General features: G+C 25.0%; 1 protein-coding gene across 4 annotated transcripts in view; it reads left to right on the top strand.

The window, feature by feature from the left end:
• The window catches only part of LOC111621428 (next to BRCA1 gene 1 protein-like), an 85,226-nt gene that overhangs the window by 47,382 nt on the left and 19,335 nt on the right, over positions 1–18,509 (top strand). For all 4 annotated transcript variants that reach the window (XM_023363571.1, XM_023363570.1, XM_023363572.1 and 1 more), the window contains one exon: positions 10,875–11,000. In XM_023363571.1, the coding sequence (XP_023219339.1) occupies positions 10,875–11,000 (126 nt within the window). The remainder of the gene's footprint in view (positions 1–10,874; positions 11,001–18,509) is intronic.

Genomic DNA, 18,509 nt, shown 5'->3' with positions numbered 1-18,509 from the left:
TTATTATTATTAATTAACAAAAATAGCATTCTGTATAAGTAGCCATATTCCATTTCCTTAATAAACATGGCATTTGGCATATTATATAGAAATATGAAAATCTTGGATAATTCAAAGTTGCAAATATTTTGTCCCCTGAATTTTGAGCTAATGAGGATTTCCTTTAATAATGTAACCAATTATTTTGCAGTTATTAGTTATCTGTCAGTTTTATACTAAAGTTTTTTTTATAATATATGAGCAAATATGAGGTTTTAGTTTATGAACAGTTAAATTAAAACCATACTAAGAATTTTCTGTAGAGAAAAATAGAACCAAAAGCAAACTATAGAAAGAAATATTCAAAGAAGTGAACATAAAGTGAACAGGAAAATAAATTGAGAAGTGTTCAGAATTTTCTGATCTATTCAGACTTTCTATATTAATGTGATTATGCTTATGGTTATTGTTTAATTGGAATATTGATATAGCTACTCTCTCTGATATCACTGAAGTTGAAACAAACAAAATATGTCCATGATTAACAGATGTTTTGCTAAAGAATTTTTTAATAACTGTAAAGAAAATAAATAATGTTTTTATTTTTTTATATTATATTATCTTCAAAACAAAGTTTTAAATTTTTTCAATGGATGATTAAAATAATTAAATAAACTTTGACAATAGTCATTGAAATCTGTAAAGAAAGAAAATAAACCATCTTATTTGGCTTTTTGCATAAATCATTTCATATGTTTTTAAATTCATATGCTACTTAAAGAAGAAAAAGTTTTCTTCATTTTACTTTTCTGAGAGAAAATGTTTGGTATCCTTATTTTTAAATTAGAAAATAAAAATACAACATAAAAATTATTTATGTTTATTTGAAACATTTGACTTTACAATGTGTTATGAAATAAGTAGATTTATTAATATAATATCTATTGTTTTAACAAATATATTTTCACAAAACTTTAACTTTAAAAATATAGCAATATGATTCTGATTAATATTCAGAACTGAAGAAATTAAATATTAGTCAATTTAAATGATGCTTAGCACTGTATAAATATTTAAATAGAATTGTAATTCTATTTAAATATTTGAAATGATTGCAGATAAAACTTGCTAAATTCAAGATTGAGAGTAAATCATATTTTCATTATTATTAAATAACAGATTTAAGAAATAAAAAACTTTTAAGAGATTTTTTATAAATCTGTAGAACTATTTTATGGTGTAAAATATTTGTTTTATATAATAAAAATCAAGTTTTTCATTGTATTAAACAAATATTTGCATTTTTTTGAAGATCACTTGCATTAAATGAATGAAGACTTGCAATAAATTTGAAAAAAATATTTTACTTCAAACATATTCAACATCATTAAAATATTCACTCTAAAATAGTAGTAGTTTTGTTTCTGTAACCTTAGATTAAAGTAATGAGACATGATGCAATGAGATACTACAAAATTATGAAAGTGTATTTAAATAAGAAGAGGCACAAAGAAACAGATTAGACAGAGATTCTGTAGTATTTTTAAAAAAAGGCAAATATCTTCAAATGTGCTAATACATCTCTTGAAAAATGAATGGCTTCACTGAGTCCTAAACAGCACTTGCTTAGTTTTGGACTAATTAATTAGATTCAATAAATTTGAAATCTATTTATATACAGTAGAGCATCGATTATCTGAATCAATTGGAGACTGGGGTTGTTTGGAAAATCGATTATGTACAAAAAAATACATTATTAATATAATATATTAGTATATCCCAATAATAGTATATTAATATATCCCATGTTTAAATTTTTCTCTGTTGCTTGTCGCTTCACGTTGAATTTTCGTCAATGTTAAGCCTAACGAAAATTTTTATAATAATAATTGTGGCTATTGTATCATTAAAAATTATTTCTTTATTTTGTACAAACAAAATAAATATATTGAAATATATAAAAACAAAAAAAATTATACTTTAGAAGTTAATCTAGTATCAAAAACGTTCGATTCAGCACGACAGTCTGACTGGAATGCTTTTGGTTAACCGATGTTTTTGNTTAAAACTTATCTTCATTTTCTGCCGCTATGAGAAAAATTATTTTATTTATAAATTTTAAATGATAGATAAGTTTTAATTTAATGTTAAAAACACTTCAAAAATAATTTATGTTAAGAAGATTAAAATTGAGATGAGAAAGGACAGCCTATCAATAGAAAAGATACTGAAGATTATAAGTATATTATCAGATTGATTAGATATTATACCCATATAAATGGATAAAATATTAAAAATTTGAACAAAATTAATATTTTACCTTTATTATTATAATGTCATCTTTTTCCATTTTTATTAATGCTTATTTAAAATTAAGTTATCAGTTTTATAAAATTCATATGAAATCTATTAAGACAAGACTATTTAATCCATGAAAAATGTATTATCAGAATTAAGTTTTAATGGTTTGTTAATAAACATTACCTGTATATCAAAGGAAATAAAGATATAGAAAATCTGTCTTTGGTATTATTCAGAAAATATTCATTTTGTGACTTTTATGCTGAATGTACAGATCAGTTTTGTTATTGATACATTTATTCTATCTCAACATGAATTTGAGAGAGAGTCATCTAATTTTTTATCAAGATCAAATGTGTACTTTTTATAATGGTTAATAAAAATATTTATGATCTATTTATATTGAGAAAAAAAGGCTATAAACAAACCAGATAATAATAGTAATAAATATACATACACTGATAATTAGATTGATACAACAATTAGTGAAAATATCATGTATCAATTTGTTCTATAAATCTGTGTATTGTAAAGTGAAATTGTTAATAAACAATTGTATATATGATGTTACTTAATTTCTGAAATGATTTTCCATTCCATTGCTGCTATATTGCTTCTTCTATAATTCTAATTTTTAAAATAGTTATTATATTAAAATTAATCTTATTTTAGTTGTAAACATTTTTTAGCTTATCAGAATTATATGCAGATAACCTACAGGTTATTTCAATAAACTTGTGTTTGTTCCATGCTCATCACATGCTCATCACCATGTTTTAAAAACATAGCTAAACAACTGTACTATGCAGACCCAAATGTCACTAAAACTATAAAGAGTGATAATTTTATCTATGTTCTGTGAGTTTAATTAAAGAACATGTACTTTTCAGGGAATCTCCAGATTGCATCCATTCTATAAATCAGTTGACTACATGCCAGTTTCTCAGATTATGTTTCATTTTCAAAATATGAGATATACTAACTTTGAATTATCTAAATTTATAAGAAGATTCAAATTGTATGTGTGTGTGTTTTTTTAAACTTTAATTTAATTAAATGCATGTTTTAAGGAAGATAACATCAGGTTTGATTTAATCAAAATTAATCAGATTTAGCTAATATATTGGTATGTAAATTTATATTTATTAAATTTCACAGCATTGGTATTTGGTTAAAAATATTTATTTTGAACATTTTTTTTTTTTTGTTATTAATAATAAGCATTCAACATCTAAAATAGACTGCTATAATTTTCCTCCTTCCTCGTTTCTCTATGGTTGCAAAATTTGAAATAAGTCTGATGTCACATAATAATGTTTTCTAATTATTAGATTTTTTTAGTTTAATATTTGACCTCATTCTTTTGAAATAACATTTACATAAAATAATATTTTGAAAGATCAAATTATATTATATATAAATTGATTAAATAATGCACATTTGTGTAATTGTGAGACAGGAAGTTACTTGTCTCCAGACCCAAACATGTAAAGAGCTTACTGGACCAACAGGGTCCAGTAAGCTCTTTACATGTTTGAGGACTTAAATTGTAAATGTGAGGACTTAAAATTATTGTTATTAAATTGAGATCAACAATATAAAATATTGCTTAGTAGTATTTAAGAAAGTTTAATATTATTTACAGATTAGTAATAGACATTTAACTAATAATTTTTATTCTAAAAGTGTTAAATTGAAAAAACATTGAACAAGAAAAAAACATCTAAATGCAAAAGTATAAAATTGAAAGAGAGGACAATGAGAAAGTTTCAAAATTACTAAAACTGACTTCTTTTTTCAACCAAAGGAGCAACATACTTGTAACAAGTTTTACAAATAAGAACAAATGTAATTCAAAAAGTGAAGATAAAGTTGAAAATGAAAATAATGAGAGAGCTTGCAGCAAACTTGCAGATAAGAACTAAAATGATGATGATGATGAAATTTTAAAAGAAAATAAAAACAAGCAATTACTTGTGATATTGTTACAATGCCAGACTGTAATTTTTAATCATATTTTAATTGAAAAAGAAGCTTTCTGTATCTGGTCTTGATTTTCATGTATCTATCAATAACTCACTTTTCAAGAAACTTTTCAATTGAAATCACCTGACTTCTGATCTAGACTGGAAGTTTATACAGTTATTCAGGATCTCTAGTCCCTAAGCTCTCTGCATCAGGTCTCAATTTTCAACCATTAACTCCATTCTGAAGATTAACAAAGGATGTATGGACAGACAGACAAATGACAGTGGGAATGTATGTTTGCAAATTGTAAATTGAAGTTCAATAATGAGACCAAAGATAAAGCTTTTTTATGTTTTCTTCTATCACAAAAAGAAATCTGGATTTAAGATTTTAAGATTGTGGCTTTGCTATTCAACTTTATTTAAAAAATGAAAAAAATGCTATTGTAAACTCTGCTGGTTATTTGAAGATAAATTTACAGATTGAATGAATGTTTGCAATGATATTGGCACAATCTAAGTAGAGAAATTTAAAGAAATAAAGTTAATTCTGCACATAAGCAAAGTTTTTTTTTTTTTGGTTTTTGAACTTTAAAAAGCATGGAACTATAAATGAATTTTATGAAAAACAAATTGAAGAAGATTATTGGAGAAAAGTGTTAGATTGATTAATTAATATTGTTTTGACTTTGGCTATAAAGCCTACAGTATAAAATATGTGCTTAAAAATTCAAAATGAACTTATTGTTGCCATTATCATGAAAATAAAGAATGACATACTAAATGATGTGCAAAATGCAATTTTCTATTATTGACCAACAAAGTACAGTGCGTTCCCCTCAAATGTACCTAGTTTAAACCATTCTATAAAATCCATTTGTTCAGATATGTGAATAAATTAAATGGATAATTACAGTACACCTATCTGATTACATTGTTTTTTGTTTTTTTATTTTCACATCATTTACAATAGAAAAAGTCCTTCCTACTTTGGAATTTGTATGTGGAAACACTAAAATAAAAACAGCTAATTTATGTTTGAAACCTGGTTTGTTATCAAAATCCTTTATATTTCCATTTTGTTCCATAACTCTTCAAAAAGTTAAAGCTTTTAATAAATTTATCTTCTAATAGTTTTAAATTTCTTCACTCTAAACCAACATTTTGAATATTGATGAATCTTTAAAATAAGTCTTTAATTAGAGAAATTTGTAAATCTAAAAACTGCATCTCTTTGAGAAGCTCATTTTTTAAAGTCTTTTTAATTTAGTTGAGGAATCAGAATCTGAGCTATAATTCATTTCACCTAAAATTTAATATTAAAGAAGTGAAATGAAATTGCAATTTATTAAATAACAATTTTCCTTCAATTTCCAAAATGGCATTTACCAAAAGACTTATGCCTAAGATGTATAGTTTTATCCTCTGGATTAGAAAGAGAGAAAAATTACTAATGCAGCCTGCATCCCTAATATTTCTATTTGTTGGTAACAAAAAATAAATTAAGGTCAAATCTCCCAATTTTTATTAAAATTTTCCATTTTCCCATTTAATTGAAAATTCCCACAAAAAGGGAAGTTTCCCACAAATTGGCAACATTAAGGAGGAGTTAAGATAAAATTTGAATTGCCTACACAAGGTGTGTCTGATACTTAAAATATTTAACTAAGAAGTTAAATATTTTCTTATGAAAATATGATGCTTAAATTCTTCAAATCTACTTAATTTTGAATAGAAATACTTTTAAAAAAAAGGGGGGTAGATAAATTTTTTCTAGGCTAATCAAGAAAAAAAGCCACAATATTACAGAATTAAGAGAGAAGTGTGTGTACTCTCAGGCCTCAGAGCAAACAGTTATTTTAGTGACAAAAAGTGCTTTTTTTTTGACACTTTATTTTTCTTCTTTATGAATACCCAGAATGAATGACAGTGCAAACAAAACATGGTGTCCAAATTGGAAAATGCCATCAACAATAGTTGGAAATTGTGGATTTAAGCTTCTAGTTACAAATTAGCTGACAGTTTTTTTTGCCAGTTTATTATCATGAATAAAGAATTAGACATAATTGTAAAAAGTAATAATAAAATAAGATGTAAGAGAAAAAGCAAGTAGAAGCCAAGCTAAGGCTAACTAGAAAGGCAAGGACTCTCTGAATGAAATTATCACACAATCAAGATATCTTGATTACATGATATTTTTGTACATTTTTTTCATCTTAGAACTTAAGTAATAAGATTTGTCGTCATTTTTTTTATTTAAGCAATTAAGGAAGGACATTGTTTTTTTATGATGATATAACTTTGGACAGTTTATAATTTATATGAATCATTACATTTCAAACAAAGTGTTCTTGAAAATTGATAAAGTTTTGAATATTTAAGTCTAATTTAAAATATTATGTTGATATAACATTTGTTTATTATTTATGTATCCAATTATTACAGGTATTGCTTAAAAATATTTGATTTCCATCTCCTATAACAAATCCTGAAGTATTAAAATGAATTTAAAACAAAAAATATGTCCTTCAGAACTTAGTATAAAATTGCTATTGAGAACAAATTATACAGGAACACTTCCTTTGATGGAAAATGTAGATTTATTTTCTATAATTTAGAATGGATATGCATTTTGGGCTCTATGCCCCTTCAATTCTTAGTTTTTACCAATATACATAATAAAATATGTAAGAAATTACAGAATGTATTAAATTATATTTAACATATGCATACAAAAAATTTTCAAAATATAATTACCTAAAAGAAATTATAATGACAGCTGGAATAACTAANTACAACTTTTGTTTTTTGTATATAATCATTATTTATAGAAGAATATGAAGTATGTATTTTGTTAAATAAAGATTCTTGAAAGAACTACTAAGAAATATATTCATTATTTTAGATAAGTTAAAATATTGATACTAAACTCTATATTTATCAATACATTTATATGACCACATGAATAAGGCTTCCAGAAAGTGTACATTTTTACGTCAACTTGACGTCATTTTTAAACTTGTTCATAGCAAAACTGAAAACGCCACACTGACGGTAAAGTGTACACTTTCTGGACTTATATTAATACAGGTTTGAGCCCTTAACGACGGGAATACATTCCGAGAAATACACCATTAAGCAAACACCATAGAATATACTTAAACAAATCTTATAAAGTATAGTCTACTGCTCATATAGCCTACTGTATAATAATTGTAACACAATGATAAATAATGTATCTAAACATGGTACAAAATTTTCAGCTTCATTATAATCTTGCTTATCTGCAGGCTCCACTAGTAAAAAATTAAAAACAAACTAGATGATGAAATAATATAAAACAAAAAAAAATATTTTACGTTAGCTAGGGTAATTTTAAATGTGTATAATTAGTTTTGGTTGTCAAAATTCACTTTATGGCAAATAAGAGCAATGAGTTTTCAGCTTCATTATAATCTTGCTTATCTGCAGGCTCCACTAGTAAAAAATTAAAAACAAACTAGATGATTGAAAAATATAAAACAAAAAAAAATTATACTTTAGAAGTTAATCTAGTATCAAAAACGTTCGATTCAGCACGACAGTCTGACTGGAATGCTTTTGGTTAACCGATGTTTTTGTTGATCAGCATTTGGATAATTGATGCTCTATTATATTTCAAATGTCTGATTATTGACCGCTTTTAATTACTGTCTACTCTATGAACTTTAGAAGAGTTTTTTTCTATCATTCCCATCATGGGATCAGTCAAGTTTACAGTGGAATGGCTGCATAGTGAGGAATGGACCAGACTCAGCATAACTGGCCAAACAATCCTGAAAAATTTTTAACACATTTCAGAATAGCAGGTATTTGCCTTAGCTTCCACGTTTTTATTGCTGAACAGAATAAAAGGCAAATTTATTTTTGTTACAAGTTAAACATAAAATAATTTCAAAAATTAATATTTTATTTAATTAATTTAATTAAAACTTGTACAAGGAACAACCAATAAAATCAACTTCTGATTCTTTAAAATGTATATAATTTTAGAACATATGAAATAATTTTTTATGGAGATAAACTTTTCAAAGATTTACAGAAATTAGTTTAACAAAAAAAAAACATTCACACACAAAATTTAGCTTAAATGTAATTGATAGAATCTAAATGTAAAATTTGCAATCTTGTTCTAAAAAATATACTTTTTTTCAATAATAATGTTAATACTAATTATATTTACTCTTATGTTTGATTTAAAAACAGTTTTTCAATTTTAAACTGATTTTAGTAAGTAATTTTAAATTAGTTATAAAATTTGCTGCAAGATAGTTTCAATAGACAAGAAGCTAAGAAAATAGTTTAATGTTTCAACTGTCAATGAAACTTAATTCATTTGAATTTTTTTTCAATTATATTCACAAAAAAATGAATAACCATTGAAAGAAGCAGCACTATGTAGATTGCAAAAATTTTAATCTGAAGCAGTAGTTAATAAGTGAATATCTATTTAAATCTTAATATATTTAGTTTTTGAAACATTTTTCAGTTTTTAATTAGTTTGTTTTTTATATTTTGTGAAAAATAATTATTTGAAACTTTAATACACAAAAATAAACTATATACACAGTGTTTTAAAGAAATAACACTAGTAAAATTGGTTTTACAGTAGACCCCCCTATAACATGGTAGATAATTCCATGTTGTACAAGTCACTTAGATTTTACAAATAAGTGTGCTGGGCTGTTAACGGCTCACATATTTGTAAAATCTAAGTGACTCATACAACATGGAATTCATATAACACGGAATTATCTACTGTGTTATAGGGGGGTCTACTGTATTTGGAAAATGTGATCTGATCAATTAATAAATTTGTTTGAAGCAGAATCATATTAATCATACTGAAAAATAACCATTATACTGCAACCTCCTAAAGATTTTGAGTAGGTAAGTTACTTTGTTTAGCAAATGTTTTAAGTATATAAAAGTAAATTATGGTATTTTGAATTACAGTATATAATTTTATTTTCTAACTTACAATTTTGTTTATTCAAAAGAATGGTTGATCATTTTACAAATGACAAAAATGACATGAAAACACTTTTCTGTTTCATATTTTGTTTTTTATTCATAATTTATCATTAGATATTCATAATAAATAAATGTAATATAAAAATCAGTAAATTACAGCATTTTTTTAAAAATGTATAAAATTAGATAAGAATTCTTTTAATTAATCATCATATTACTTTTCTTAAATAAAACAAACTTTCATAAAGTATTTACAGACATATTATTAATCAATATCAATTAGAAGAGTAATTTAAATAATTTTATGATGATTAATTACTATTGTTAGTTACATTTACAACAGTTGGATTGTATTGATTCAAGATAAATATTACTGTGTTTTCTTAATTCTAATGCACACCTTTCTTTGGACTTTTCTGGTCTCAAAAGTTTGGTGCACATTAGAATTGGGTAAATAATTGATTTAATGCAGTTTTGTTTGTTGTTTGCTCTTCATTCTGTTTGTCAATTTGCATATATTATATATGATATTGCTATAAACATAGTGCATATCTCACCTGCTACTTTAGTTTTGGTTTTGGAACAGTTTGATGATCTTTTGAAATACAGCAACCCAAGTGAGTGATGTTCAGCAGATGAATCTTCTATAAAGTTGTTCTTAAGCAGAGTTATTCACTATGCTGAAGAACATTTATGCAAATATTTCAGTATGATACTAAGTGTCTGGTAAATTTCATGCTTGTGCACAATGACATGAAATCTCACTGTTAAAACATTGATCATATGGTAATTTTGAATGTGATTTCATTTTGGTCCACAGACCCTGATAATGGAGTCATAAATGAGTCCATTATCAGGGCATTGTGAACCACTGCAAACATGAAAATAAAATACTTTTCAAAATATTCATTTAATTGTGGTTTAAATACATTAACTTTTGTGGCTGTGTTTTTGATATAGGGCATGTATTACATTTTTTGGCTATCTTTTGTCAGGTTTAGATTGCTCAAATCAAGTGCACATTACAGTCAGTTGAACTTTAGAATGAAGAAAGCAAAGTAATTTAAATGTTAATGTTTACATCAAAGCCAGTTCAAGCTATTAAAACTAAATATCAATATACATTTATTAATTCAGATATCATATAAAGAAATAATGAAGTAAAAAATTAAGTGATATATCTATATAAAGCCTATTTTTCTATATTTTTTATTTTATAATTATGAATACATGGAGTTATTGGATTGTTAGCCTTTAAGCTTTTTGTTATGCAGTTTTAATCATGAATTTCACAAATCAGTAGTTTAAATATCAGTAAAATGTAGAGTTTTTTGTTTTGAATTACTGTGGTGTAAAGCATTATAATATTCTTATGTATAATTAATTCATTACCTACTGTATAATTATTATTCATTTATTTATTTTATTATTTCATTTCATATTGTTTAGTTGAAAATGCTAGAAAAAAATATATATATATTTTTGTGTGTGTGTGTGTGTGTGTGTGTGTGAAGTACTTTTTTTATTCAGTATTTATTTTTTTATTTGTTCACAGCTATGTATTCTATATAACATAAAATGATTGTTAATGAAATTTTATAATTTTTAATTTAGAGCTAAAGAACAGTCTTACAACAATTCAAGAATTAGTGGAGCTAATATAACTTGGGAACAAGCACCTGCTACTACTAAGATAGAATCAAGATCAAAATATTGTCATTCTGATTTAAATTGTGCTGAGTATGTTTTAAATATTTTATATTAATATTTTGTTAATTTCTGTTTGAATTAGAAAAGTTGAATAAATTAATTATAAATTTATTATTTATGAGAAACAATTAAAAAATTATTTTATTTATAAATTTTAAATGATAGATAAGTTTTAATTTAATGTTAAAAACACTTCAAAAATAATTTATGTTAAGAAGATTAAAATTGAGATGAGAAAGGACAGCCTATCAATAGAAAAGATACTGAAGATTATAAGTATATTATCAGATTGATTAGATATTATACCCATATAAATGGATAAAATATTAAAAATTTGAACAAAATTAATATTTTACCTTTATTATTATAATGTCATCTTTTTCCATTTTTATTAATGCTTATTTAAAATTAAGTTATCAGTTTTATAAAATTCATATGAAATCTATTAAGACAAGACTATTTAATCCATGAAAAATGTATTATCAGAATTAAGTTTTAATGGTTTGTTAATAAACATTACCTGTATATCAAAGGAAATAAAGATATAGAAAATCTGTCTTTGGTATTATTCAGAAAATATTCATTTTGTGATTTTTATGCTGAATGTACAGATCAATTTTGTTATTGATACATTTATTCTATCTCAACATGAATTTGAGAGAGAGTCATCTAATTTTTTATCAAGATCAAATGTGTACTTTTTATAATGGTTAATAAAAATATTTATGATCTATTTATATTGAGAAAAAAAGGCTATAAACAAACCAGATAATAATAGTAATAAATATACATACACTGATAATTAGATTGATACAACAATTAGTGAAAATATCATGTATCAATTTGTTCTATAAATCTGTGTATTGTAAAGTGAAATTGTTAATAAACAATTGTATATATGATGTTACTTAATTTCTGAAATGATTTTCCATTCCATTGCTGCTATATTGCTTCTTCTATAATTCTAATTTTTAAAATAGTTATTATATTAAAATTAATCTTATTTTAGTTGTAAACATTTTTTAGCTTATCAGAATTATATGCAGATAACCTACAGGTTATTTCAATAAACTTGTGTTTGTTCCATGCTCATCACATGCTCATCACCATGTTTTAAAAACATAGCTAAACAACTGTACTATGCAGACCCAAATGTCACTAAAACTATAAAGAGTGATAATTTTATCTATGTTCTGTGAGTTTAATTAAAGAACATGTACTTTTCAGGGAATCTCCAGATTGCATCCATTCTATAAATCAGTTGACTACATGCCAGTTTCTCAGATTATGTTTCATTTTCAAAATATGAGATATACTAACTTTGAATTATCTAAATTTATAAGAAGATTCAAATTGTATGTGTGTGTGTTTTTTTAAACTTTAATTTAATTAAATGCATGTTTTAAGGAAGATAACATCAGGTTTGATTTAATCAAAATTAATCAGATTTAGCTAATATATTGGTATGTAAATTTATATTTATTAAATTTCACAGCATTGGTATTTGGTTAAAAATATTTATTTTGAACATTTTTTTTTTTTTGTTATTAATAATAAGCATTCAACATCTAAAATAGACTGCTATAATTTTCCTCCTTCCTCGTTTCTCTATGGTTGCAAAATTTGAAATAAGTCTGATGTCACATAATAATGTTTTCTAATTATTAGATTTTTTTAGTTTAATATTTGACCTCATTCTTTTGAAATAACATTTACATAAAATAATATTTTGAAAGATCAAATTATATTATATATAAATTGATTAAATAATGCACATTTGTGTAATTGTGAGACAGGAAGTTACTTGTCTCCAGACCCAAACATGTAAAGAGCTTACTGGACCAACAGGGTCCAGTAAGCTCTTTACATGTTTGAGGACTTAAATTGTAAATGTGAGGACTTAAAATTATTGTTATTAAATTGAGATCAACAATATAAAATATTGCTTAGTAGTATTTAAGAAAGTTTAATATTATTTACAGATTAGTAATAGACATTTAACTAATAATTTTTATTCTAAAAGTGTTAAATTGAAAAAACATTGAACAAGAAAAAAACATCTAAATGCAAAAGTATAAAATTGAAAGAGAGGACAATGAGAAAGTTTCAAAATTACTAAAACTGACTTCTTTTTTCAACCAAAGGAGCAACATACTTGTAACAAGTTTTACAAATAAGAACAAATGTAATTCAAAAAGTGAAGATAAAGTTGAAAATGAAAATAATGAGAGAGCTTGCAGCAAACTTGCAGATAAGAACTAAAATGATGATGATGATGAAATTTTAAAAGAAAATAAAAACAAGCAATTACTTGTGATATTGTTACAATGCCAGACTGTAATTTTTAATCATATTTTAATTGAAAAAGAAGCTTTCTGTATCTGGTCTTGATTTTCATGTATCTATCAATAACTCACTTTTCAAGAAACTTTTCAATTGAAATCACCTGACTTCTGATCTAGACTGGAAGTTTATACAGTTATTCAGGATCTCTAGTCCCTAAGCTCTCTGCATCAGGTCTCAATTTTCAACCATTAACTCCATTCTGAAGATTAACAAAGGATGTATGGACAGACAGACAAATGACAGTGGGAATGTATGTTTGCAAATTGTAAATTGAAGTTCAATAATGAGACCAAAGATAAAGCTTTTTTATGTTTTCTTCTATCACAAAAAGAAATCTGGATTTAAGATTTTAAGATTGTGGCTTTGCTATTCAACTTTATTTAAAAAATGAAAAAAATGCTATTGTAAACTCTGCTGGTTATTTGAAGATAAATTTACAGATTGAATGAATGTTTGCAATGATATTGGCACAATCTAAGTAGAGAAATTTAAAGAAATAAAGTTAATTCTGCACATAAGCAAAGTTTTTTTTTTTTTGGTTTTTGAACTTTAAAAAGCATGGAACTATAAATGAATTTTATGAAAAACAAATTGAAGAAGATTATTGGAGAAAAGTGTTAGATTGATTAATTAATATTGTTTTGACTTTGGCTATAAAGCCTACAGTATAAAATATGTGCTTAAAAATTCAAAATGAACTTATTGTTGCCATTATCATGAAAATAAAGAATGACATACTAAATGATGTGCAAAATGCAATTTTCTATTATTGACCAACAAAGTACAGTGCGTTCCCCTCAAATGTACCTAGTTTAAACCATTCTATAAAATCCATTTGTTCAGATATGTGAATAAATTAAATGGATAATTACAGTACACCTATCTGATTACATTGTTTTTTGTTTTTTTATTTTCACATCATTTACAATAGAAAAAGTCCTTCCTACTTTGGAATTTGTATGTGGAAACACTAAAATAAAAACAGCTAATTTATGTTTGAAACCTGGTTTGTTATCAAAATCCTTTATATTTCCATTTTGTTCCATAACTCTTCAAAAAGTTAAAGCTTTTAATAAATTTATCTTCTAATAGTTTTAAATTTCTTCACTCTAAACCAACATTTTGAATATTGATGAATCTTTAAAATAAGTCTTTAATTAGAGAAATTTGTAAATCTAAAAACTGCATCTCTTTGAGAAGCTCATTTTTTAAAGTCTTTTTAATTTAGTTGAGGAATCAGAATCTGAGCTATAATTCATTTCACCTAAAATTTAATATTAAAGAAGTGAAATGAAATTGCAATTTATTAAATAACAATTTTCCTTCAATTTCCAAAATGGCATTTACCAAAAGACTTATGCCTAAGATGTATAGTTTTATCCTCTGGATTAGAAAGAGAGAAAAATTACTAATGCAGCCTGCATCCCTAATATTTCTATTTGTTGGTAACAAAAAATAAATTAAGGTCAAATCTCCCAATTTTTATTAAAATTTTCCATTTTCCCATTTAATTGAAAATTCCCACAAAAAGGGAAGTTTCCCACAAATTGGCAACATTAAGGAGGAGTTAAGATAAAATTTGAATTGCCTACACAAGGTGTGTCTGATACTTAAAATATTTAACTAAGAAGTTAAATATTTTCTTATGAAAATATGATGCTTAAATTCTTCAAATCTACTTAATTTTGAATAGAAATACTTTTAAAAAAAGGGGGGTAGATAAATTTTTTCTAGGCTAATCAAGAAAAAAAGCCACAATATTACAGAATTAAGAGAGAAGTGTGTGTACTCTCAGGCCTCAGAGCAAACAGTTATTTTAGTGACAAAAAGTGCTTTTTTTTTGACACTTTATTTTTCTTCTTTATGAATACCCAGAATGAATGACAGTGCAAACAAAACATGGTGTCCAAATTGGAAAATGCCATCAACAATAGTTGGAAATTGTGGATTTAAGCTTCTAGTTACAAATTAGCTGACAGTTTTTTTTGCCAGTTTATTATCATGAATAAAGAATTAGACATAATTGTAAAAAGTAATAATAAAATAAGATGTAAGAGAAAAAGCAAGTAGAAGCCAAGCTAAGGCTAACTAGAAAGGCAAGGACTCTCTGAATGAAATTATCACACAATCAAGATATCTTGATTACATGATATTTTTGTACATTTTTTTCATCTTAGAACTTAAGTAATAAGATTTGTCGTCATTTTTTTTATTTAAGCAATTAAGGAAGGACATTGTTTTTTTATGATGATATAACTTTGGACAGTTTATAATTTATATGAATCATTACATTTCAAACAAAGTGTTCTTGAAAATTGATAAAGTTTTGAATATTTAAGTCTAATTTAAAATATTATGTTGATATAACATTTGTTTATTATTTATGTATCCAATTATTACAGGTATTGCTTAAAAATATTTGATTTCCATCTCCTATAACAAATCCTGAAGTATTAAAATGAATTTAAAACAAAAAATATGTCCTTCAGAACTTAGTATAAAATTGCTATTGAGAACAAATTATACAGGAACACTTCCTTTGATGGAAAATGTAGATTTATTTTCTATAATTTAGAATGGATATGCATTTTGGGCTCTATGCCCCTTCAATTCTTAGTTTTTACCAATATACATAATAAAATATGTAAGAAATTACAGAATGTATTAAATTATATTTAACATATGCATACAAAAAATTTTCAAAATATAATTACCTAAAAGAAATTATAATGACAGCTGGAATAACTAATTATTAAAACTGTGGGATAAAATAAGTAAAACTGAAATAAATTAAAAAATAAGTAAATAAATAAATGTAATAAAATGTTAAAAATAATACAAGGGTATACCTGTAAAAATAAAAACATTTTGGATAAAATGTATAAAAAATTTGAATAATAAAAGTAGTAAAAACATAAAATCCTTAAAACCAATAAAAACAAATAAAAACTGGTTATAAGCAAGGTGTAAAAGCTTTCACTGTATGTTTATCAGGAAGTCTGATAAATTTTGTATAATACAGTGGATTAAAATGGGGTGGAGAAGGAAGAACATCTTAAAATAGACTCCTTTTATTTTGGGAGTAATAGTTGCCAGATCTCACTGATGACAGTGCCTATGTTTAAATCCATTCTATGAATTTTGTTTATTTTAATAATTTTAATATGTTCAAAAAATTTTCTTTTAATAATAAATTTTCTTTTTTAAGAATTTTGATGCTGTCAAGTGAGATTATGCAACTGGCATGATTGCAGTTTGTGGTGGCTGCTGAGTTGATGTAATTATACTTCACAGCCTTATTCTAATTTTTAACATTCTACTCATCTCGCCTATGTAATAATATTTTCATTGACAAGTGCAAGTGAAGCTGTAAACCAAATTATTATTTAACAAGTTACATCTATTTTACTATTAATTGATTCTTTGATTTTTAAGAATTTTTGATTTCATTATTCAGTGTAGGGACTAGAATGATATTATATGGTGTTAATATGTTTTGGATGTTTTCAAAAATTATTGGGGTATAATTTAGTTTTCTATAAATTATTTGTGTTTTAGGCATTTGGTTGTTTTATTGTGTCATTATATAGCTGTTTATTAATAATTTTGTTGGGTAGTTATTTAATTTGAAAAATGTGGTATATATGCGCAATTTCTATGTTTTGATCTGTTATATCACTTGTACATAATTTTGTTTATATACATATTTGAATATGTTCTTTTTTATATACTGTATTTACTCTAATATAAGATGATCTTGCATATAGGATGAGGTGTGACTTTAAAAATCAAAATAAAGAAAATTAGATTTATTAATACAATTCTAATTTTATTTTATTTAATAACAAATAAAATATCAAATATCAAATAAAATATCAAATGCACATAAATGCTCACATTGTCCTGAAAAATTACTGGCATTTTAAACTTCAAGGAAAAATCTTGTAAAATCAGCAATATAATTTGTTCATGTATAGTTGGACAATCGAGAACCTTTTTTGCCAATTCTTAACAGTCTAATTCACTCTTTGTCGATTACACTTATGAGATTCTTCAAATTTCCAAATAATCATATGTTTTATGTAGGAATGAATTAAAACTTATATCAGGCTCCTGTGTGATTTTGGAATTTCAATCTGGAATTCAATTCAAAAGCTTTGCTTTTTCTATTGCTATTCATCTTTATTCCTGACAATACACAAGAAGGATTCAAATGATCCAGATAAAATACTTTTGTTTTTAAATACCAGAAGGTGAGAATCTGGTAAAATATGCGAATACATAGTTTACAAAAATTATACAAAAACGAAAAGAATCCTTTGCTTGTATATATAGGATGACCTAGGTTTTTGAAGCAGTGAAAAATGGATAAAAACCTCCCCTTATATGCAAGTAAATATGGTATTTAGGTGTGCTGGAATAGAAATTGATGACTTTTCCAATGTCACATGGTTCAATGTATTTTTTAAAAGTGATAAAATTATCATATCTTTGAATTGTGATATGTAAAAAGTTTAACATGCCATTATTTTCATTTTCTATTTCAAAACATTTATTGTTCTGGATATTATTGGCATATGGAAGTATAATTTGTGGGTTGGTTAATTTTATGTTATAAACAACAAAGCAGTCATCAACATAATGATTGTAAAAAATTACACTGTAAAAGTTTTTAATAATGTTGTCAATTTTTATCATACAAAGTTCAGCAAGTTTTGGACTAATGCAAAAGCCCATAAAGATGCCTTCTAAATTGTTTAAAACAATTAACTATTACAAATAAAATAATTACTTACTGAAACAAATTTGACAAATTGAGTTATCCAGTTGTTACATTTTTTTTACACTATGTAATGTACCTATTATAAACTTTTTATGGATAGAAGGATACATATTTTTTATATCCAGGCTCAACATTCTAATATCTTTATTTACACTAAGTTTTTGGATTGTGAACGTGAAAGATTACCAAGTGGGAAGGAAGACAAAGGAATGCCAACTTAACACTAAGTTTATGTACACGGAGAATGTCAAGATATACAAAATTTACATAGTTGTTCACAGGACACATATACAGTCACTTACAAACTATACAGGCTCATCCATATAATGAGTTTTATATAATACAAGTCCTTTCGGCCAACCAAGATACGTATAAACTAATTTTCAGTAAATGTTCCTTACCAACAATTG

Source organism: Centruroides sculpturatus, unplaced genomic scaffold (genome assembly GCF_000671375.1).
Source record: "Centruroides sculpturatus isolate CEXI.00-Female unplaced genomic scaffold, Cexi_2.0 scaffold270, whole genome shotgun sequence".
NCBI classification, from domain to species: Eukaryota; Metazoa; Arthropoda; class Arachnida; order Scorpiones; family Buthidae; genus Centruroides; species Centruroides sculpturatus.
The sequence above is the reverse complement of the archived record's forward strand: the minus strand, read 5'-3'. Positions and strand labels throughout refer to the sequence as shown.